The following is a 24519-nucleotide window of genomic DNA, read 5'->3' on the forward strand; positions in this document are numbered from 1 at the left end:
TAGTGTAGATGAGCAAGGGGGTCTCCGGAGCAGAACCGCATTGATTTCAGGTCCAGGGACCCCCTGCTTCCCGAGATACAGGCCCCGTTATGGGATGCCGGTATCTCCTATGCATTTTATTCCCATGGTCACGTGACGCGGGACATTTAAATGCATAGGAGATACCGACACCCCATAACGGGGCCTGTATCTCGGGAATCAGGGGGTTCCTGAGGCTATCCGCTATGGTAATGAAGTTTACTGTAAATGCATTTTTATTGCACAAGCAGAGGGTCCCCGGACCTCAAATAAACTCAGTTCTGCTCCGGAGACCCCCTGCTCACACACTAGTATTAAAATTATATTAAAACAGCTGTTACCCACAATAAACATTAAAAACACAACAATAATACCCACCTCCTCTACTCCCACATAATTGATACCAGAGGCTGCGGGTGTCCGGGGGTCCTCAGGTGGTCCCCGTGGGTCTGTGGGCCCTCGGGTGGTCCCTGCAAGTGTCTGAGGGTCATCAGATGGTCCACATGGGCAGGGCCGTCTTAACAGCATTATAGGCCCCCGGGCAAAGCAGTGCACTGGGCCCTGCCAACTGTACTGTATATGAGTTTATAGGAGGTGGGTATTAGTGTTTATTGTGGGTAACGGTGGTGGGGGAAGGGGGCATTTGGCCCTTGGTGGGTAGCGGGAGGGGGTAACCCCTTCATTGCCTTAGCGGTTAGCTGATAAGGTAATGAGGTTGCCTGTAAATGCATTTTTATTTCATGGAATTCACGCCGGGGGTCTCCGGTGCTGATATTAATTGATATCAGCTACAGAGACTCCTGGCATCAATCCGATGCAGAAAAAAAAGCATTTTTATTTTCTAAGTCTTGTCTCGCCGCTTCTCAGCAGCTTCTCACCAGCCTCAATCCAACGTTTCCTGGTGTGAGGATTTGGGGAGAAACTCGCCATTCTAGAGCCTCGATAACCTTATAGCAGCTACTAGAATTGCACGAGTTTCAGAACCTGCCGATAAGTGGCTTTTTTTTAATGACGACTGACATTTCTGACGATTCATTCCTTTATCGCCCACTTATCGAGGCTTACTGGATAGCAGTATGCATTTTGGCTAAGTGCACGATAAGTGGCTTATCGACGCTTATAGCATAGGCCCCTTAGTGTCCTTTTTCTTCTCCTGATTTCTTCTGACCTATTTTGTTTGGTCTCTCTTTACAGTGCCTCCACATCTTTATCTGTTCTTTATGCACTTGATGAGGTTATTTACCTGGCAGGAATCCTTGCCGCCTTCTAGATATCCCAAACAAATCATGTTCTTGGTGATTTTCTTGGGGTAGGCTTCACGACACTCCTGGTCTGTCAGGATCGGGGCATCCAGGCACTGCAGAAAGTCAGGGAAATGAACTAAGAAGAAGCAAAATGAACACATTAGTCTGTATATTTACATATTTGAGAACCTAAGGCAGCAAAACGTCAATTTTTAAACTACCAGAGAGAGCAACACATGTTAAATGCCAATACTTTAATTGAATGAAATTGCCACTTCCAAACTAGTCATAAACCACAACCTCTGTATCTGTGAGAAGGTAGCTAGCAGTACCTTTGTCTTCGTGTCTCTATATTGCCCTGCCTTTCTAGGTCAGACTCCATGGACATAGCTTTAACTCTGTCATCTTGAAATAGAAAGGACAGAATTGATGAACCAGTGGTCTTCTGTTATTTGTTACCTAGTAGTACGTGGGATAGACTCATTGGGATATGCAGGCCTTCTACTGTATCTTTTTGTTATACAGTAGTATCAGGCTAATGGATAGACTGAGTATACAAGTCTTCAGATCTATAACAGGCAAACATGCCAATATTTGTATTGGGATTGTAATGTGCTTAATTGTATTTGATCAATCTTGTGCTGTTTTTTGTATTTTTTTTGGTTGCACTGTCCCTAGACTCACCACCATTGCTCAGAGTGTTTCCCCAGCCAGAGATGAGACATTGTGTCCCTGCAGGATCGCAGTGGGTGGGCAGACCGATGGGTTGAACATAGGCGTTGAATTTAGCTGGTGTGGCCAGTCGGATTAACATGATATCATTGTCGATTAGAGAAGGGTTATATTCTGGATGAAGAATTATTTTGTCTGTGTCAATGAATTGTTCTGTCTCCTCCAAAACTTCAATATTGTGCTCCCCGAGTCGGACCTGGAGACGTCTGAAAGACATATGAGGCCTTCCCTTGAAACTGATCTCTTATCTAATCCTGCTTATATTCCTTTCACAGTCAATTTTCGTTTTTCTACGTTATCATTCTTATTTATGCTAAGTTCTTTCTTATTCTGATACTGATAAATCTTATTTTCTGTTTATTCATATTATATCACATTGTAACTACTTTGCATGTATCTCTGTCCCTCCCCCTTCCTTTCTTCCTTCCATCCATTCCTTCCTTCCCCTCCCTCTCTACCCTTCCTTTCTCTCCCTCTCTCTCCTTTTTCCTTCCCCTCTCTTTTCCCCTCCTTCCTCCCCTCCTTCCATCTCCTCCCTCTCTCCACCTTCCTTCCTTTACCCCTTCTTTTCTCTTTCCTTTCCCTTCCTCTCTCACTACTTCCTTCCCCTCTCTTCCTCCTTACTTGAATCTCCTTCCTCCCTATATCCTTCCTTCCAACCCTCCCCTCTTTCCCTTCTTCCTCCCATCCCCTCTCTATCCCGCCTTCCTTCCTTACTTACTTCCATCCCCTCCCTCTCTCTCTCCTTCCATCGTTCCCCTCCCTCTCTCCCTTTTTCATTCCATCCCCTCCCTCTCTCTTTCCTTCTATCTTCCCCTATCTCTCTTTCATTCCACCCCTCCTTCTCCCCCCTCTTCCTTATTCTATCAACATAACTTACAATCTGTAGCAGTGAGCAGCAGACACAACCCAATGGCTGTTAATCAGTGATCCTCCACAGAAATGGTAACCATCAGAGCTCAGAGACACCTGATAAGGGACAGAGTTCTTGGCACAGGTGTAACCTCCCACGATCCTATTGTCATCAATGGGGGTAGACACTAAGAAAAGAGACATTTTCTGTATCAGTAAAAAGGGAATCAGAGAAAAAAAAGATTGTTGTGCATCTAATGTGACTTGGCAAGAGAGGAGAAAAGTGACAGAGGTGAATGAAAGAGGATAAGTGTAAAAAAAACAAATCTCTGCATTAACTTTATACAAATTTTCAGATTTTTTCCTACCATCTTACTCTTTTCATCGTCTTGGTCTGTTGATATCTTTTAGAACAGTGGAGCTGTGACAGGGTGAAGTCAACCCCTATCAGGTATGCCTGGGAAACATATGTCTGAGTGCTTCATCCAGCACTCAGAAGGTTAACTCAGGAGGAAGCTAGGAAATCAGGATGTAAGCTGACACCTGATAGCCAGCAAGGTATAAAAGGATGTTGTTACTGGCAGTAGCGCTGACCCTGTGAAACCAACTCAACTGTGGCAAGTAACACAGATCAAGAAGCTTTCTAAAGTGTGCGACAATACACTCAACAAGAGAACTTGGAGTAATGAGGCTCAAGCCTCGGTATCCATTATCACCACTGACAGATTTAATCTGTCAGTCAGAACAGAACAGGCACAGTATCTGGCTGCCTTAGACCAGAGCACGCTGCTATGTGAGCTGCTAGCCAGACGGATTCACCAAGCTAACTCTTCCAACCAAATTAAGAATTGTTCATTTGTTTTCCTGACTGCTTAATATACACTTATGGTTTGGTAAATGGTTTAGCCAGCCAGCCTGCTAGATAGGCCTGGTGTGTTAGTCAGTTCTCCCAATGTGGAGCAGGATTTATTTTGGTGTTTAAAGGGACAGTGTACCCACATGTTATGTTATGCTGTGGAGAAATAAAGCCACTGAACGTTTTCATTATCCTGAAACTACACGTGTTGACTGTTCCCTGACCTCGGCTACAGGCTGTCCTGCCAGAGGTGGTGTCAGAAGTGGGATGTCGGACGGTCCAGTATCTGAAGGGCCACACAAAAAAAAATTGGAGACAATTTTTTCTCAGTTCCTTGAGCAACAGCTCCAGCTAGCAGAGAAGCAAGCTGAGCGACAAGCCCAGCAAGATGAGAAACAGGCCTGGTGAGAGGAAAAGCTACTCCAACTGCTGGCCGAAGGCTCAGCCACAGTCAGACCAGAGATTCCCAATAACCCACCGGTGATGCTACATAAAATGAAGCCAACCGAAGACCCAGAGGCATTTCTCCTCACTTTTGAAAGGGTAGCCACGGCCCACGGCTGGACAGTTGATCGCTGGGTAATGACTCTGGCTCCACTCCTCATAGGAGAAGCTCAGACAGCCTACCAGGCTTTTCCAGCAGACGAGGCCATGGACTATCAGCAACTAAAGGCTGCTATTCTGGATCGCCTAGGCCTCACTCCAGAGACCTACCTACAGCGGTTCTGGACAGTCAAATATACAAACAGAGACAGACCCCGGGTCGTAGCCCACCGCTGAGTAGACTTATGTACCAGGTGGATGCAACCGGAGAAGCATACCAAGGCAGAGATCCTTGAACAGTTTGTGCTCGAGCAGTTCATACAGATACTGCCCCCCTCCTCCCGCTCCTGGGTAAAAAGACATGCTGCATTTTCCCTGGATTCAGCGGTCCGCTTGGTGGAAAACTTCCTTGGCGACGACACCCAACAAGATAGCTGGGAACGGTCCGTGCAAACACCAGTTGCTTCCAGTGATGCCAGAGGCAGGAGAGCAGACAATCGAGGGGTCTACAACCCGCCAGCTCAGGAGATCCAGTCAACCCGATGGGAAGACCCTTTCCCATCTCGGAGGGTTCTTGGTACAAACACCCGCAGAGACGCCCGTCCCAGGTCCGAGGCCATTGGATCACTCAAGGGAGGCCGCCACCCACAGTATTCTCTGAGAACCTGGACTCCCGTCACCCATCCGGTGGAGAGGATACCACCACCCAGAAGGGAGGATCCCATCCAACAGCGGAGAGGTCCAAACACCGAGCCCCGTCGAGAGCTTCCACTGACGACCGAGTTTGCGGACTCAGGAGATGATGAGATGGACTGTTCATATGGCAGAACCACTGCCACAGCTTCTCTCTGAGGGGACCACAATCCGTGGTTAGTCCCAGCATCTCTGGAGGGGAAAATAGTAAAAGCCATGCTGGAATCGGGATCTGGAAAAACCCTGATCCTAGAGGGCCTAATTCCAAGCAACAGACTCTCCGTGGAATATCGAGTGTATCCATGGGGATACAAAGACATACCCGACGGCGAACATTCTACTGCGTATCAAGGATCAAGAGGCTAGCCTACTAGTGGGAGTTGCTCCCTGGCTACCTGCTCCTGTTCTACTTGGCCGAGACTGGTCCTACTTTGAAACATTGTTGGCCCCTACTCCTACGGAGCCTACTTCTCTGGTACCGGAGAAACCCGGAGACTTGTTTCCTTTTTCCCCAGAGATTTTTCCCCATAGACACCACGTCCCAAAGACATGTAAACAGAGACGTGCGGAAAAAGAGGACTGGTTAAGAAAGGCTGGGACTCTTGGTAACATTAGTCAGCCCAAGGACTGCAGGTCATGGCCGGAGATGACCAGGGTGGGGAACAGATAGATACTGGAATTTTGCCAGACCTGGATCTTCCTGACTTCCGTCAGAGGCAGAGGGAAGACCCAGCTCTGGCTAGAATATATGAGAAGGTGGTACAGGTCAACAACAAGATAATGGATGAACAAGGTGCAAGAGTGTTTCCACATTTTGAACTATTGAATGACATCCTATATCATGTGAATAAGGTTACACAAACAGGGGAGGTCATTCGACAGATGCTAGAACCTAAAGGGTTGATTAAAACAGTGTTCACCCTAGCCCATACTCTCCCATGGGGTGGTCATTTGGGCAGGGATAAGACCACGGACCGCATCTCGTCACGGTTTTACTGGCCAGGCATACATGGTGACATCATGAAACTATGTGAGACATGTCCTGAATGCCAGTTAACTAGCCAAAAAGGACAGAAGCCGGCTCCCTTGGTCCCTCTGTCCTTGGTAGCCGTCCCATTCGAGAGAATTGGGGTAGATCTGGTCGGACCTTTAGAACCCTCTGCGAAGGGACATAAATTTATACTCGTTGGTGTAGATTATGCCACAAGATATCCTGAGGCCTTCCCGCTGAGATCAGCCACTGCTAAACAGGTTGCTCACAGGCTGTTAGAACTGTTTTCTAGGGTAGGACTTCCCCAAGTAATGTTAACTGACCAGGGAACAAATTTCATGGCAAAGTTAATGCAGGATGTCCTGAAGTTATTGGAGGTAAAATCCGTCCGGACCTCAGTCTACCATCCTCAGACTGATGGATTGGTAGCGAGGTTTAACCGTACTTTAAAAACCATGCTTAGGAAGTTTGTGGACACTGAAAAGCGAGCTTGGGATAAACTTCTCCCTTTCCTATTGTTTGCGGTACGAGAAGTTCCCCAATCATCCACAGGCTTCTCCCCGTTTGAGCTCCTATATGGACGCTAACCTCGGGGTATTCTCTTCCTACTGAAGGAATCCTGGGAGGAGGAGCCCTCCCCCTCCAAGAATACCCTTCAGTATGTCATAGACCTTAGAAACCGCCTAGACACGATAGGTCGGTTTGCTAAGGAAAACCTCAAATCTGCTCAAGAACGTCAAGAGAGGCAGTACAACCAAAATGCCCGCTTGAGGGTTGTAACAGGGGACTTATCCCTGTTCAGTAATGTTCCTTTAATCTAGCAGTGTGGTAGTTAATTACTAAACACCACCTGCCTGATTAGATTGTTTACAAAAAGCCTGCCTTTGAGACAGGAAGGGACTCTCTTTAGCTCTGACTGAGAGCTGACCTTTGGAGAGACAGAGCAGAGGTTCTTGAGTCCCAGGAGAGACTGACCAAAAAACACCCCGATCTCTGGAGCTGACCAGTCTTGAGCTCTGCACAGCAGAGCTGATTTCAAGACACAGGGAAAACTACTACACCTGAAGCTGAACCAGGAAGTGAGAAGATTTTCCCTCCAAACAACATGGAACAGATAAGACTTTTATTTACAAGACTTTCTATATCTGCTTCATTCATGCTATGTGTTTGGGGACTTGGAGAAATACTCCCAAGTGAATGGAAGCTTTGTTCCCCCCCCCCCTTGTTTGGATGTTTTCCTGATAAAAAAGGAAAAGGCACAATAAAGCCTATTATAATTTCACATTATAAACGTCTCCAAATTGTGTACCTCTGTGAACGTCCGTCTACATTTGGTGTCCGAGGTGGGACAAGAGGTGTCTTTGTAGTTAAAAAGGACCGGAGATTTTTATGTGAAATTTTTTTTATGCTTTTTGCCTTCAAACAGTCTGAAAAAAAAAAAACCTCATGCAGCAGATATTGGAATTAAAGGGATACACACCACTGAAACCACACTGCACTGAGACTTACAAAAACCCAGAAGAGACTGCTGAAGTAGCTAAACCTTAATTTGCCTATCACAAAGTGTAATATGGTCATTGAAATAGGGGTTTTGCCTTTCAGCCATAGTCAGGGTTCAAGAAGTGAGTCAGCCCTTGAAAAGGGATAGGTGTTTGTTGTTTTCAAAAGTTTCGCTGAAGCAGTGAATACTGATTTTGCAAATAAAGGTTGCCACACCGCATAGGACTACCAGCTGTGAATGGAGTATATGCAGAAAAGTGTGAAAATTGATACAAGACTGTGCTGAAGCAGGGGAATTTTTAGCAAACCAATGCTGAGTGTAAAATTGCCCTATAGGGGGAAAAAGTGATTTCTGAACTGTGTAAAAGGTTTTTTCAAAACCAATTGCTGAATGTTGAGTCACCCTGCCGGGAATGAAAGAAATAGTCCACTGCAAAGAATGTTTTTTTTCTGCAAGTAAAAAAGTCTGCCTATATATATCTTGGGAGCAAAAACAGACACCCAAAGTGTGAAGTGTGAATGCCATAATACCCAAAGATGAGACTGAAAATTACTGAACTCAGGCAGAAAACCAAATTCTGTTGCTGAAGCGGGGAGATTGCACCCTGCAAGAAAATAGTGTAAAGCAAATAGACTTTTTTTTTTTACCTAGCAACTGCACATCTTGTATACCTGATAAAAGAAAATGCATGCAGTACTGCTGCAATTGAAAAAAAAAAAAAATTATCCAAGAAAGAAAAGTCTACAGAGATGCCTGTGAGAGCTACGACCTCTACAAGCAAAATATGCCCATCTGTAGGACTACCACAATTGGGGGTTCTAGCAAATACAGTGGCAACAGCTTCAATAGAGCCTCCTGAGGTCAGGAAGAAAATTACACCTGATAGCCTAAAAATGGAGGACAAGATGCAGCATTCCTGTAATGAACCCGACCCCACGGAAGAGTGGCCCTTCCAGTCCAATAAAGAGGAAGACATCTCTTACAGGGAACCCGAACCGAGTCACACCCACAAAACACCCCAAGAATGGTGGGGGTGCCTGAACTCGGCACGAACAGAAAAGACCGCTCCCTTTGATGACGAGTATGATCAACAGGAGACAGAGCGGGAGCAGCAGATCACCCAATATTTCTGTCAGCTAAAGCAACTGCAAGAAAAGCCTGGCATATATAATGAAGCTGCTAAAATTTCAAATGAAGATGGAGACCCCAATATCCCTGAAGGGACGGTGTCATCCAAATCAAAAAGGCAGAAAAAGAAAAAGAAAAGCAGTTCTTCACTTACCGTGGAAGGAACAGACATGTCTGCAGATCCTGTGGAGGAAAAGGGGGGCCGAGTTGCTTTGCAGCCTAGAGAAAATGGAGAATTCGTCCCACGGTTAACTGAATATCCAGACGGCCAAGGCAGAAGTCGTGTACCCCAAAGAAGTGTCTGTCCGGTGCCAACAGTGAGGAACCCTCAACTAGTCATCCCAGGGAAGCGGAGCCAGAACCAGTGAGTGACGATCCCTTGACCAGCCCTGAAGACGCCCTGAAAATTGCCAGGCATGACTGTGATCTGCTCTGTGAAGAATTAGGAAGAGAGAGAAAAAATAATGCTGACCTACAGAAGACTGTGCTCGCAATTTACTCTGCGGCCAAGACCGAATTGGAGGATCTCAAGACTGAGCTATATACTGCAAAGGCTACTATCTCCGCCATGGATGAAAAGCAGAGCCAATCTGATAAAACGGTGGCTACGCTAAAGCGGAAGTATGAGGAGGCACTGAAGCAGATGACAGTCTTCCAGCAAGAGGTTTACACTCTTCGTATAGAGCTTGATGCCTCACATCATGAGACCAACAGCTGCCGCACAGACCTGGAAGTTTCCAGAAAGGAACTACACAGTCTCACAGAGGAGCTGGACATTGCTAAAGAAACTATTGGTAATCTTGGTACAGTTCTCAAAGTCTCTCAGAAGGAGCTTCAGACCCTCAACCTAGAGAAGGAAGTCTCACGCCAGGAGATTGTCATTCTCAAAGCAGATGTGCGTAAATGGAAGGAGGACTGCAAAGAAGCCCTGAAGAATACAGAGACTGAAAAAGGAGAAAGTTCAAGATTAAAAAGAGAAAACTTAAAACTGAAAGAAGAAAATTTTCAGTTAACAGAAGAAGTCAAGGAAAAGTTTGACGCAGAGCACCGACTGCAGAACCAACTGCAAGGTCTGCGTACACACCTCCAGTATGCTGAGGAGAAGCAGCAAACGCTACAGGAAGAAAAACTGCAGGCTGCTAAAGAGGTACAAGCGCTGCAGGAACGTCTGAATACCCAGTACTTCCCCACAGAGCAGTATGAGGAGCTAAAGGCCACGCTGCATGTCTTCAGAGCATCGTTGGAAGCGGAGCTTCGATACCAGGTGACTCTGTATGAGAGGGAGCGTGAGAAGGCCCAGAAACTGGAGCAAGAGCAGGAGAGACAGAGAGACTGTTCGTCAGTACACCAAGGAGAAAACTGTCGCAGAGGCAACCTTGACGACAAAAATGACAGAGCTCCAGAATATGAAGGAGACTCTGATACAGATTCCTCCAATACAGAAAAAGGTATTGGCTCTGCCCAAGCACCAGTATCTCACAGTCACAGTAACTAATGCCCGTAAGGACAAGGGTACAGTGAGAGTTGGGGACTCCACGCAACTTCAAAACAAAATTCCGAAGTTTGAGCCCCCAAAGAAAGCACTAGCCAAACCTACAGCTGCCCAACAGGCAACAAACAGAGGTAGGAGTGCAGAATCAAAGCCAGAAGAATCCTTAGCTGAAGAAGCTGAACTGGCGACTCCGTGGTGTGGAGAAGCTGCAGAAAGACCACTTCAAGAGCAGAAAACTCTAAGGGCTAGTCCTAACTGCCCTACAACTGTTGCCATACACTTTGTCTACAAAAAGAGGAGTGCCCGACGCAACAGATATCTCAAGACCGCGCACGCGATAAAAAGACTTTACGTGGAAAAAGTCCTCCTCGAACGACTGAGGAGTGCTGATCTCAAGCATCTTTGGGAGGAGACAAAAATAAACTGGAGAAAGGGCTCCAATCCCAGTGGGACAGAGGGTTCTCTTCCTCCATCCACTCTCATTCAAGTCACAGAGATATCTAGAATGAGAGTGGAAGGATGGGCTTTGGCCGTGGTAAGCCCGAGCTTCCCACAAACAGGGGAGGTATGTAACAGGGGACTTATCCCTGTTCAGTAATGTTCCTTTAATCTACCAGTGTGGTAGTTAATTACTAAACACCACCTGCCTGATTAGATTGTTTACAAAAAGCCTGCCTTTGAGACAGGAAGGGACTCTCTTTAGCTCTGACTGAGAGCTGACCTTTGGAGAGACAGAGCAGAGGTTCTTGAGTCCCAGGAGAGACTGACCAAAAAACACCCCGATCTCTGGAGCTGACCAGTCTTGAGCTCTGCACAGCAGAGCTGATTTCAAGACACAGGGAAAACTACTACACCTGAAGCTGAACCAGGAAGTGAGAAGATTTTCCCTCCAAACAACATGGAACAGATAAGACTTTTATTTACAAGACTTTCTATATCTGCTTCATTCATGCTATGTGTTTGGGGACTTGGAGAAATACTCCCAAGTGAATGGAAGCTTTGTTCCCCCCCCCCCCTTGTTTGGATGTTTTCCTGATAAAAAAGGAAAAGGCACAATAAAGCCTATTATAATTTCACATTATAAACGTCTCCAAATTGTGTACCTCTGTGAACGTCCGTCTACATTTGGTGTCCGAGGTGGGACAAGAGGTGTCTTTGTAGTTAAAAAGGACCGGAGATTTTTATGTGAAATTTTTTTTATGCTTTTTGCCTTCAAACAGTCTGAAAAAAAAAAAAACCTCATGCAGCAGATATTGGAATTAAAGGGATACACACCACTGAAACCACACTGCACTGAGACTTACAAAAACCCAGAAGAGACTGCTGAAGTAGCTAAACCTTAATTTGCCTATCACAAAGTGTAATATGGTCATTGAAATAGGGGTTTTGCCTTTCAGCCATAGTCAGGGTTCAAGAAGTGAGTCAGCCCTTGAAAAGGGATAGGTGTTTGTTGTTTTCAAAAGTTTCGCTGAAGCAGTGAATACTGATTTTGCAAATAAAGGTTGCCACACCGCATAGGACTACCAGCTGTGAATGGAGTATATGCAGAAAAGTGTGAAAATTGATACAAGACTGTGCTGAAGCAGGGGAATTTTTAGCAAACCAATGCTGAGTGTAAAATTGCCCTATAGGGGGAAAAAGTGATTTCTGAACTGTGTAAAAGGTTTTTTCAAAACCAATTGCTGAATGTTGAGTCACCCTGCCGGGAATGAAAGAAATAGTCCACTGCAAAGAATGTTTTTTTTCTGCAAGTAAAAAAGTCTGCCTATATATATCTTGGGAGCAAAAACAGACACCCAAAGTGTGAAGTGTGAATGCCATAATACCCAAAGATGAGACTGAAAATTACTGAACTCAGGCAGAAAACCAAATTCTGTTGCTGAAGCGGGGAGATTGCACCCTGCAAGAAAATAGTGTAAAGCAAATAGACTTTTTTTTTTTACCTAGCAACTGCACATCTTGTATACCTGATAAAAGAAAATGCATGCAGTACTGCTGCAATTGAAAAAAAAAAAAAATTATCCAAGAAAGAAAAGTCTACAGAGATGCCTGTGAGAGCTACGACCTCTACAAGCAAAATATGCCCATCTGTAGGACTACCACAATTGGGGGTTCTAGCAAATACAGTGGCAACAGCTTCAATAGAGCCTCCTGAGGTCAGGAAGAAAATTACACCTGATAGCCTAAAAATGGAGGACAAGATGCAGCATTCCTGTAATGAACCCGACCCCACGGAAGAGTGGCCCTTCCAGTCCAATAAAGAGGAAGACATCTCTTACAGGGAACCCGAACCGAGTCACACCCACAAAACACCCCAAGAATGGTGGGGGTGCCTGAACTCGGCACGAACAGAAAAGACCGCTCCCTTTGATGACGAGTATGATCAACAGGAGACAGAGCGGGAGCAGCAGATCACCCAATATTTCTGTCAGCTAAAGCAACTGCAAGAAAAGCCTGGCATATATAATGAAGCTGCTAAAATTTCAAATGAAGATGGAGACCCCAATATCCCTGAAGGGACGGTGTCATCCAAATCAAAAAGGCAGAAAAAGAAAAAGAAAAGCAGTTCTTCACTTACCGTGGAAGGAACAGACATGTCTGCAGATCCTGTGGAGGAAAAGGGGGGCCGAGTTGCTTTGCAGCCTAGAGAAAATGGAGAATTCGTCCCACGGTTAACTGAATATCCAGACGGCCAAGGCAGAAGTCGTGTACCCCAAAGAAGTGTCTGTCCGGTGCCAACAGTGAGGAACCCTCAACTAGTCATCCCAGGGAAGCGGAGCCAGAACCAGTGAGTGACGATCCCTTGACCAGCCCTGAAGACGCCCTGAAAATTGCCAGGCATGACTGTGATCTGCTCTGTGAAGAATTAGGAAGAGAGAGAAAAAATAATGCTGACCTACAGAAGACTGTGCTCGCAATTTACTCTGCGGCCAAGACCGAATTGGAGGATCTCAAGACTGAGCTAGATACTGCAAAGGCTACTATCTCCGCCATGGATGAAAAGCAGAGCCAATCTGATAAAACGGTGGCTACGCTAAAGCGGAAGTATGAGGAGGCACTGAAGCAGATGACAGTCTTCCAGCAAGAGGTTCACACTCTTCGTATAGAGCTTGATGCCTCACATCATGAGACCAACAGCTGCCGCACAGACCTGGAAGTTTCCAGAAAGGAACTACACAGTCTCACAGAGGAGCTGGACATTGCTAAAGAAACTATTGGTAATCTTGGTACAGTTCTCAAAGTCTCTCAGAAGGAGCTTCAGACCCTCAACCTAGAGAAGGAAGTCTCACGCCAGGAGATTGTCATTCTCAAAGCAGATGTGCGTAAATGGAAGGAGGACTGCAAAGAAGCCCTGAAGAATACAGAGACTGAAAAAGGAGAAAGTTCAAGATTAAAAAGAGAAAACTTAAAACTGAAAGAAGAAAATTTTCAGTTAACAGAAGAAGTCAAGGAAAAGTTTGACGCAGAGCACCGACTGCAGAACCAACTGCAAGGTCTGCGTACACACCTCCAGTATGCTGAGGAGAAGCAGCAAACGCTACAGGAAGAAAAACTGCAGGCTGCTAAAGAGGTACAAGCGCTGCAGGAACGTCTGAATACCCAGTACTTCCCCACAGAGCAGTATGAGGAGCTAAAGGCCACGCTGCATGTCTTCAGAGCATAGTTGGAAGCGGAGCTTCGATACCAGGTGACTCTGTATGAGAGGGAGCGTGAGAAGGCCCAGAAACTGGAGCAAGAGCAGGAGAGACAGAGAGACTGTTCGTCAGTACACCAAGGAGAAAACTGTCGCAGAGGCAACCTTGACGACAAAAATGACAGAGCTCCAGAATATGAAGGAGACTCTGATACAGATTCCTCCAATACAGAAAAAGGTATTGGCTCTGCCCAAGCACCAGTATCTCACAGTCACAGTAACTAATGCCCGTAAGGACAAGGGTACAGTGAGAGTTGGGGACTCCACGCAACTTCAAAACAAAATTCCGAAGTTTGAGCCCCCAAAGAAAGCACTAGCCAAACCTACAGCTGCCCAACAGGCAACAAACAGAGGTAGGAGTGCAGAATCAAAGCCAGAAGAATCCTTAGCTGAAGAAGCTGAACTGGCGACTCCGTGGTGTGGAGAAGCTGCAGAAAGACCACTTCAAGAGCAGAAAACTCTAAGGGCTAGTCCTAACTGCCCTACAACTGTTGCCATACACTTTGTCTACAAAAAGAGGAGTGCCCGACGCAACAGATATCTCAAGACCGCGCACGCGATAAAAAGACTTTACGTGGAAAAAGTCCTCCTCGAACGACTGAGGAGTGCTGATCTCAAGCATCTTTGGGAGGAGACAAAAATAAACTGGAGAAAGGGCTCCAATCCCAGTGGGACAGAGGGTTCTCTTCCTCCATCCACTCTCATTCAAGTCACAGAGATATCTAGAATGAGAGTGGAAGGATGGGCTTTGGCCGTGGTAAGCCCGAGCTTCCCACAAACAGGGGAGGTATGTAACAGGGGACTTATCCCTGTTCAGTAATGTTCCTTTAATCTACCAGTGTGGTAGTTAATTACTAAACACCACCTGCCTGATTAGATTGTTTACAAAAAGCCTGCCTTTGAGACAGGAAGGGACTCTCTTTAGCTCTGACTGAGAGCTGACCTTTGGAGAGACAGAGCAGAGGTTCTTGAGTCCCAGGAGAGACTGACCAAAAAACACCCCGATCTCTGGAGCTGACCAGTCTTGAGCTCTGCACAGCAGAGCTGATTTCAAGACACAGGGAAAACTACTACACCTGAAGCTGAACCAGGAAGTGAGAAGATTTTCCCTCCAAACAACATGGAACAGATAAGACTTTTATTTACAAGACTTTCTATATCTGCTTCATTCATGCTATGTGTTTGGGGACTTGGAGAAATACTCCCAAGTGAATGGAAGCTTTGTTCCCCCCCCCCCTTGTTTGGATGTTTTCCTGATAAAAAAGGAAAAGGCACAATAAAGCCTATTATAATTTCACATTATAAACGTCTCCAAATTGTGTACCTCTGTGAACGTCCGTCTACATTTGGTGTCCGAGGTGGGACAAGAGGTGTCTTTGTAGTTAAAAAGGACCGGAGATTTTTATGTGAAATTTTTTTTATGCTTTTTGCCTTCAAACAGTCTGAAAAAAAAAAAAACCTCATGCAGCAGATATTGGAATTAAAGGGATACACACCACTGAAACCACACTGCACTGAGACTTACAAAAACCCAGAAGAGACTGCTGAAGTAGCTAAACCTTAATTTGCCTATCACAAAGTGTAATATGGTCATTGAAATAGGGGTTTTGCCTTTCAGCCATAGTCAGGGTTCAAGAAGTGAGTCAGCCCTTGAAAAGGGATAGGTGTTTGTTGTTTTCAAAAGTTTCGCTGAAGCAGTGAATACTGATTTTGCAAATAAAGGTTGCCACACCGCATAGGACTACCAGCTGTGAATGGAGTATATGCAGAAAAGTGTGAAAATTGATACAAGACTGTGCTGAAGCAGGGGAATTTTTAGCAAACCAATGCTGAGTGTAAAATTGCCCTATAGGGGGAAAAAGTGATTTCTGAACTGTGTAAAAGGTTTTTTCAAAACCAATTGCTGAATGTTGAGTCACCCTGCCGGGAATGAAAGAAATAGTCCACTGCAAAGAATGTTTTTTTTCTGCAAGTAAAAAAGTCTGCCTATATATATCTTGGGAGCAAAAACAGACACCCAAAGTGTGAAGTGTGAATGCCATAATACCCAAAGATGAGACTGAAAATTACTGAACTCAGGCAGAAAACCAAATTCTGTTGCTGAAGCGGGGAGATTGCACCCTGCAAGAAAATAGTGTAAAGCAAATAGACTTTTTTTTTTTACCTAGCAACTGCACATCTTGTATACCTGATAAAAGAAAATGCATGCAGTACTGCTGCAATTGAAAAAAAAAAAATTATCCAAGAAAGAAAAGTCTACAGAGATGCCTGTGAGAGCTACGACCTCTACAAGCAAAATATGCCCATCTGTAGGACTACCACAATTGGGGGTTCTAGCAAATACAGTGGCAACAGCTTCAATAGAGCCTCCTGAGGTCAGGAAGAAAATTACACCTGATAGCCTAAAAATGGAGGACAAGATGCAGCATTCCTGTAATGAACCCGACCCCACGGAAGAGTGGCCCTTCCAGTCCAATAAAGAGGAAGACATCTCTTACAGGGAACCCGAACCGAGTCACACCCACAAAACACCCCAAGAATGGTGGGGGTGCCTGAACTCGGCACGAACAGAAAAGACCGCTCCCTTTGATGACGAGTATGATCAACAGGAGACAGAGCGGGAGCAGCAGATCACCCAATATTTCTGTCAGCTAAAGCAACTGCAAGAAAAGCCTGGCATATATAATGAAGCTGCTAAAATTTCAAATGAAGATGGAGACCCCAATATCCCTGAAGGGACGGTGTCATCCAAATCAAAAAGGCAGAAAAAGAAAAAGAAAAGCAGTTCTTCACTTACCGTGGAAGGAACAGACATGTCTGCAGATCCTGTGGAGGAAAAGGGGGGCCGAGTTGCTTTGCAGCCTAGAGAAAATGGAGAATTCGTCCCACGGTTAACTGAATATCCAGACGGCCAAGGCAGAAGTCGTGTACCCCAAAGAAGTGTCTGTCCGGTGCCAACAGTGAGGAACCCTCAACTAGTCATCCCAGGGAAGCGGAGCCAGAACCAGTGAGTGACGATCCCTTGACCAGCCCTGAAGACGCCCTGAAAATTGCCAGGCATGACTGTGATCTGCTCTGTGAAGAATTAGGAAGAGAGAGAAAAAATAATGCTGACCTACAGAAGACTGTGCTCGCAATTTACTCTGCGGCCAAGACCGAATTGGAGGATCTCAAGACTGAGCTAGATACTGCAAAGGCTACTATCTCCGCCATGGATGAAAAGCAGAGCCAATCTGATAAAACGGTGGCTACGCTAAAGCGGAAGTATGAGGAGGCACTGAAGCAGATGACAGTCTTCCAGCAAGAGGTTCACACTCTTCGTATAGAGCTTGATGCCTCACATCATGAGACCAACAGCTGCCGCACAGACCTGGAAGTTTCCAGAAAGGAACTACACAGTCTCACAGAGGAGCTGGACATTGCTAAAGAAACTATTGGTAATCTTGGTACAGTTCTCAAAGTCTCTCAGAAGGAGCTTCAGACCCTCAACCTAGAGAAGGAAGTCTCACGCCAGGAGATTGTCATTCTCAAAGCAGATGTGCGTAAATGGAAGGAGGACTGCAAAGAAGCCCTGAAGAATACAGAGACTGAAAAAGGAGAAAGTTCAAGATTAAAAAGAGAAAACTTAAAACTGAAAGAAGAAAATTTTCAGTTAACAGAAGAAGTCAAGGAAAAGTTTGACGCAGAGCACCGACTGCAGAACCAACTGCAAGGTCTGCGTACACACCTCCAGTATGCTGAGGAGAAGCAGCAAACGCTACAGGAAGAAAAACTGCAGGCTGCTAAAGAGGTACAAGCGCTGCAGGAACGTCTGAATACCCAGTACTTCCCCACAGAGCAGTATGAGGAGCTAAAGGCCACGCTGCATGTCTTCAGAGCATCGTTGGAAGCGGAGCTTCGATACCAGGTGACTCTGTATGAGAGGGAGCGTGAGAAGGCCCAGAAACTGGAGCAAGAGCAGGAGAGACAGAGAGACTGTTCGTCAGTACACCAAGGAGAAAACTGTCGCAGAGGCAACCTTGACGACAAAAATGACAGAGCTCCAGAATATGAAGGAGACTCTGATACAGATTCCTCCAATACAGAAAAAGGTATTGGCTCTGCCCAAGCACCAGTATCTCACAGTCACAGTAACTAATGCCCGTAAGGACAAGGGTACAGTGAGAGTTGGGGACTCCACGCAACTTCAAAACAAAATTCCGAAGTTTGAGCCCCCAAAGAAAGCACTAGCCAAACCTACAGCTGCCCAACAGGCAACAAACAGAGGTAGGAGTGCAGAATCAAAGCCAGAAGAATCCTTAGCTGAAGAAGCTGAACTGGCGACTCCGTGGTGTGGAGAAGCTGCAGAAAGACCACTTCAAGAGCAGAAAACTCTAAGGGCTAGTCCTAACTGCCCTACAACTGTTGCCATACACTTTGTCTACAAAAAGAGGAGTGCCCGACGCAACAGATATCTCAAGACCGCGCACGCGATTAAAAGACTTTACGTGGAAAAAGTCCTCCTCGAACGACTGAGGAGTGCTGATCTCAAGCATCTTTGGGAGGAGACAAAAATAAACTGGAGAAAGGGCTCCAATCCCAGTGGGACAGAGGGTTCTCTTCCTCCATCCACTCTCATTCAAGTCACAGAGATATCTAGAATGAGAGTGGAAGGATGGGCTTTGGCCGTGGTAAGCCCGAGCTTCCCACAAACAGGGGAGGTATGTAACAGGGGACTTATCCCTGTTCAGTAATGTTCCTTTAATCTACCAGTGTGGTAGTTAATTACTAAACACCACCTGCCTGATTAGATTGTTTACAAAAAGCCTGCCTTTGAGACAGGAAGGGACTCTCTTTAGCTCTGACTGAGAGCTGACCTTTGGAGAGACAGAGCAGAGGTTCTTGAGTCCCAGGAGAGACTGACCCAAAAAAATCCCGATCTCTGGAGCTGACCAATCTTGAGCTCTGCACAGCAGAGCTGATTTCAAGACACAGGCAAAACTACTACACCTGAAGCTGAACCACGAAGTGAGAAGATTTTCCCTCCAAACCACAAGGAACAGATAAGACTTTTATTTACAAGACTTTCTATATCTGCTTAATTCATGCTATGTGTTTGGGGACTTGGAGAAATACTCCCAAGTGAATGGAAGCTTTGTCCCCCCCCCCCCCATGTTTGGATGTTTTCCTGATAAAAAAGGAAATGGCACAATAAAGCCTATTATAATTTCACATTATAAACGTCTCCAAATTGTGTACCTCTGTGAACGTCCGTCTACAAGGGTCTTCCAACCAAGTGATGCTACTACTACCGACATCAGAGAGTAAACTCCTTGCAAAGTGGCAGGGTCCTTTCCAAATTCTCCGCTGCACCGGGGAGGTGAACTATGAGATCTCTCAACCAGGGTCCAGGAAAGGTAAACAAATCTACCACGTAAACCTCCTGAAACCCTGAAAAATGATGAGATCGCTGTTCATCCACCCTCAGGAAGGAGAGACGTATTTGGGTCCACAGCCTCCAAAGGGTAGTACATACAATGACCTTCAGGTTCCCATGGGAGGGCAGTTAACAACGGAACAAACGTCAGACCTACTAGAATTATGTGACCAGTTCCCAGATGTTTTTTCTGAGCTGCCAGGGCAGACTGATTTAGTGTCCCATAGGATTGAGACAGAACCTGGCGTAAAAGTACGGTCCTGTCCCTACAGATTGCCAAAGGGCCAAAAGACCTGGTAGAGAAGGAGATAATAGACATGTTGGAATTGGGCGTGATCGAGGAGTCCCACAGCAAATGGTGTAGCCCTATAGTGTTGGTCCCTAAACCAGATGGGAAGGTGAGGTTTTGCGTGGATCTGCGAAAGGTAAATGCTGTATCCAGATTCGATGCTTACCCAATGCCTAGGGTGGATGAATTGCTTGAGTCTCTTGATAAAGCAGAGTATATCTCCACCCTAGATCTCACGAAAGGATATTGGCAGATACCTCTAGCGGAAGAATCCAAATGCAAAACTGCCTTCGCCACCCCTCTCGGTTTATACCAATTCGTCACTATGCCATTTGGGTTACATGGGGCTCCAGCCACGTTCCAAAGGTTAATGGACAAGGTTCTACGACCCCATAGGGCATATGCCGCGGCCTACTTGGATGACATTGTCATCTATAGCAGACACTGGCAGTCTCATATAAAAAGATTAAGGGCAGTCCTAACGTCCTTAAGAGAAGCAGGGCTCACTGCAAATCCAAAATAATGTGCCCTGGGTAAATCCACTACAAAATACTTGGGCTATGCCGTTGGGGAAGGGATAGTAAGGCCACTAGCTAGCAAGGTGGCCGCCATAAAGGAAGTCCCCACCCCACAGACAAAGACACAGGTCCGCTCCCTTTTGGGGTTAGCAGGGTATTACAGGCGGTTTATCCCCAATTTTTCAGAAATATCTGCACCCCTAACAGATCTGACAAAAAAGAGTGCCCCAACCCAAGTTAAATGGTCTTGGGAGTGCCAAGACGCCTTTGACATGCTAAAAAAGTGCCTGTCAGAGGCCACGCTCTTCGGAGCCCAGATTTTAAAGAGCCCTTCATCATCCAGATGGATGCCTCAGAGGTAGGACTGGGAGCAGTGCTGTCCGAGCAATTTGATGGTGTTGAACACCCCATACTGTTCATCAGCCGGAAGCTGTTCCCAAGGGAAGTGAGGTATTCCGTTATTGAGAAGGAGTGCCTCGCTGTAAAATGGGCAATTGAGGCCTTGAGACATTATGTCACCGGAGTGCACTTCACCCTGGTCACTGACCATGCGCCCTTGAAATGGTTAAACACCATGAAGGACACAAACTCAAGGTTGACCAGGTGGTATATGGCCCTCCAACCCTTCTCTTTTGATTTACAGCATAGACCTGGAAAGTACCATGGAAATGCCGATTTTTTGTCAAGAGGAGTGGAGGGTCGGGCTTCAGCCGTGTGGGACCCTAGCCACACACAAACAGGGGAGGTATGTGACAGGGTGAAGTCAACCCCTATCAGTTATGCCTGGGAAACATATGTCTGAGTGCTTCATCCAGCACTCAGAAGGTTAACTCAGGAGGAAGCTAGGTAATCAGGATGTAAGCTGACACCTGATAGCCAGCAAGGTATAAAAGGATGTTGTTACTGGCAGTAGCTGGCTGCCTTAGACTAGAGAACGCTGCTATGTGAGCTGCTAGCCAGACAGAGTCACCAAACTAACTCTTCCAACCAAAGTAAGAATTGTTCATTTGTTTTCCTGACTGCTTAATATACACTTATGGTTTGGTAAATGGTTTAGCCAGCCAGCCTGCTAGATAGACCTGGTGTGTTAGTCAGTTCTCCCAATGTGGAGCAGGATTTATTTTGGTGTTTAAAGGGACAGTGTACCCACATGTTATGTTATGCTGTGGAGAAATAAAGCCACTGAACGTTTTCATTATCCTGAAACTATACATGTGGACTGTTCCCTGACCTCGGCTACAGGACGTCCTGCCACAGGAGCACAAACTTTTTTCCCTGCGCCCCCCTACCGGCAGTTCCCCTCCCTCTGCGTCTCCCCCTCTTACCTCGGCTGCGGCGTCGGCATCATGACATCACGTTGCCATGGCATGTGACGTCATGATGTCACATGACCTGGTGGCGTCATGTGACGCTGCATTGTCATGGCGACGTGTCTAACAAGCCGCCGGAGCCAAGGTAAGTGAGGTTTACAGAGGCCTTCGCCACTTCCCCGGCACTTACTTTAAGTGCCTTCGGCAGCGCGCAGGGCCTCTGTAAAACCCAAGCCCCCCCAGTTTGCGCACCGCTGTTTTAAAATCCAGTTGAGTACAGGCACTTGACTGGATTCAAAGGACTATCAAGAGACAAAGAGGAGTAAGATGGCAAGATGAAATTAGAAAATGTGTTGGAGCAATGTGGAGAAGAGAGCCTTGCAACGTCAATACCTTGGAGATCATCCAGCAGTAGATCAACAGGGGCTGAAGATGTTTATATCTATGTATACCTGGAGACTTTTGAAATGTGTTGACTGCAACAACTACACACATCAATTACACACAAATCTAAGAGCCATCTTATTTCTTACAAAATACTTACATCCATATCGCTTCTTCTATCCTACTGCTCACCTGGTCTCTTAGTACCATCTCTTCCTCCTGTGCACATCATCATCTTCTTGTATCAGCTTTAGTCTCCCTTTGCACCAATTGTCCCTGTACCCAGTTTGTCTTTCACTGCATCTTGGATCTCAGTAAATATTGGGCAAGAAATTGCTTATTGTACCTGTTAGTGCCTACTGCACATCTTTGTTTCTTAGTATGAATAAGTCTCCCAGTACATACGGTATATGATCCATGCATCCAATTTGAATCCTAGTATTCTGTTTTGAATTCTAGTGCTCTCTAGTTACCCCCATCCCCATATTCCCTCATATCCTGTTCCTGGATACCAGAAAAAAATTGCATTGCAGTTATAGCACAAGTCTATGTGTTAGGGCTGCTTTAAGTTACAATTGATTTAAGAGAAGGAGCTGGATGATGGATATGTGGAAAAACACTTTGTATTATTTTGTAAAGCTGCCCAATTATTAGTTTAGTTAGTTAGTGCCCCTAACTGTCTCTGCTCCACCAACCATCAGGAACCCAGGCACAATTAGGCTTGCCAGGAATCTACAGGACATTAAACTCATACGTACCAGCAAATCCCAGGAGGGAAACATAGATGAGATACTCCATGGTGAGACAAAGAAGAGTTCCTGTCCAGAGGTGAGAATTTATTCTCCTACTGAATCCATATCTTATCACAACACCAGCACATGTCAGTTCACACAATACCACGAGGTTATCACAGCATATAAAATTATTAATAAGAGTCCGAGTTTCCATTTGGCAATAGACATGGTTAGTATGGCCCTGGCTTTGTCCCTCTCTCTTCCTGTAGGGAGGATAGTTTGTCACACCCTTTGTTCCTTAGTCTGCCCCTTCCCCTTCTGGCTCTGTGAATAATGTCAAACACTTTAATTTGAGATAGCAATTTCAGTGTGGGATTTAGCAGGTGGTAGGAAGGATAGCAGGTTGCCAGCTATGTGACTGGTGATTAAACAAATAGTTGTACTTGTTGATTTCAAAAGTGTAGTCTTCTGTATCAAATAAATGTAATTTCCTAACAATTCAACTTCTAATAAATAAAATCAAGAAGTGCAGATTCCTCTCTGAAAGGAGTCCCACTTTGTCTGAGCATGTATGTATATATGATGTATGTATGTATGTATGCATGTATGTATGTACAGTATATATATATACATATATATATATACAGTATATATACAGTATATATATATATATATATATATATATATATATATACAGTATATATACATTATATATATATGTGTATATATATATATATATATATATATATATATATACACTGTGTGTGTGTGTGTGTGTGTGTGTGTGTGTGTGTGTGTGTGTGTGTGTGTGTGTGTGTGTGTGTGTGTGTGTGTGTGTGTGTGTGTGTATATTTGTTCTTATATAATGCCAAAAATGTAAGAAAAGTTTAACAAAAGAGACAATACTAGGAATTATAACATAAGCTCAGATAATAGGAAAGGAATTCCCTGCTACGTTGATCTTGCGATCTAAGTGACAGAAACAGCACACAAAGAAGTAGACTGGCTTCATCTTAGAAATAAATCTGGTTTCCTATTATGAAGGAGCCCAACTTTTTATTGTTTCAATCTTTTTTATTAGAAAGGTACACATTGCATATTACATAACAGATTTACACAATTATTCTCCTTTAAAACACTTGTGATACCATTCTTTTATGTTGCGTTATTTTGACGGCAGCTATTAACCAGTATAGTCACTGGAGGAAGGGGGAGAGAGGTGAAGTTACCCCGCTCAGCCACTGGACTAAGAGAGTGGAGACTGGAGTGGTGATATCAGGGATAAAGGCGTATATGGGAGAACAGGGGAAAGAATCCCAAAAGGATGCACTCACTGGGAATGGAACTCAAAATAAATACATTTTAATGATATCAAGAACAAACAAATTTCTATTAAAACCTAACACAAGTAGCGCATGTTTGTCTCAGCGAGGTATGGAGTGCTAACTACAAGCCTATTCCCGGATATGTTGTATGGGTGTCCCAGAGGGTCCAAAACGGAGCACAGCAGTAGCAAGGAGTGGGGCCACAAACCAGAAAAAAGGGTTTAAAAAATAGTTTATTCCATGACAAGTGAGGGGTACAGGGTAACTCTGACGCGTTTCGGGAACAAGTCCCTTTGTCAAAGAGACTTGTTCCCGAAACGCGTCAGAGTTACCCTGTACCCCTCACTTGTCATGAAATAAACTATTTTTTAAACCCTTTTTTCTGGTTTGTGGCCCCACTCCTTGCTACTGCTGTGCTCAGTTTTGGACCCTCTGGGACACCCATTCAACTTACCTTGCTGGCGTGAGGCACGCATCACCCAGGGACAAGCTGCTGTATTGTGAGTACTTACCTGTTTACTCCACATTGTCATGTTAGTTGTGCAGGCTGTTTTATGGGGAGGGTAGGCATGACCATTATGGTATATATATAGGTCTGTCACCACCCCATAGACACCTATGCATTGTTTTACTGACTGGAGTCTAGATATACAGGTTTCAAGAAAGTCTCACATAGCTTTGATTATAGCTGATTCCCAATGGGTGATTTACAAGTGAACATTATTACACTGATGCTATGGTATAACTGAGCCCTGATTCTGGGACTGGTTCCCTCAAACCCTATTCCCGGATATGAACA

At 45.2% G+C, this 24519-nt stretch overlaps 1 gene segment (V, D, J or C); it reads right to left on the reverse strand.

The window, feature by feature from the left end:
• Positions 1-22495, reverse strand: part of LOC142501644 (anionic trypsin-2-like) — a 41131-nt gene extending 18636 nt beyond the window's left edge. Inside the window, 4 exon segments of the C gene segment in view lie at positions 1262-1398; positions 1947-2200; positions 2875-3034; positions 22420-22495. Coding sequence covers positions 1262-1398; positions 1947-2200; positions 2875-3034; positions 22420-22459 — 591 coding nt within the window.
• Between the last annotated feature and the right edge of the window lie 2024 nt (positions 22496-24519).

The sequence above is a fragment of the Ascaphus truei genome, chromosome 8 (assembly GCF_040206685.1).
Source record: "Ascaphus truei isolate aAscTru1 chromosome 8, aAscTru1.hap1, whole genome shotgun sequence".
Taxonomy (NCBI): Eukaryota; Metazoa; Chordata; class Amphibia; order Anura; family Ascaphidae; genus Ascaphus; species Ascaphus truei.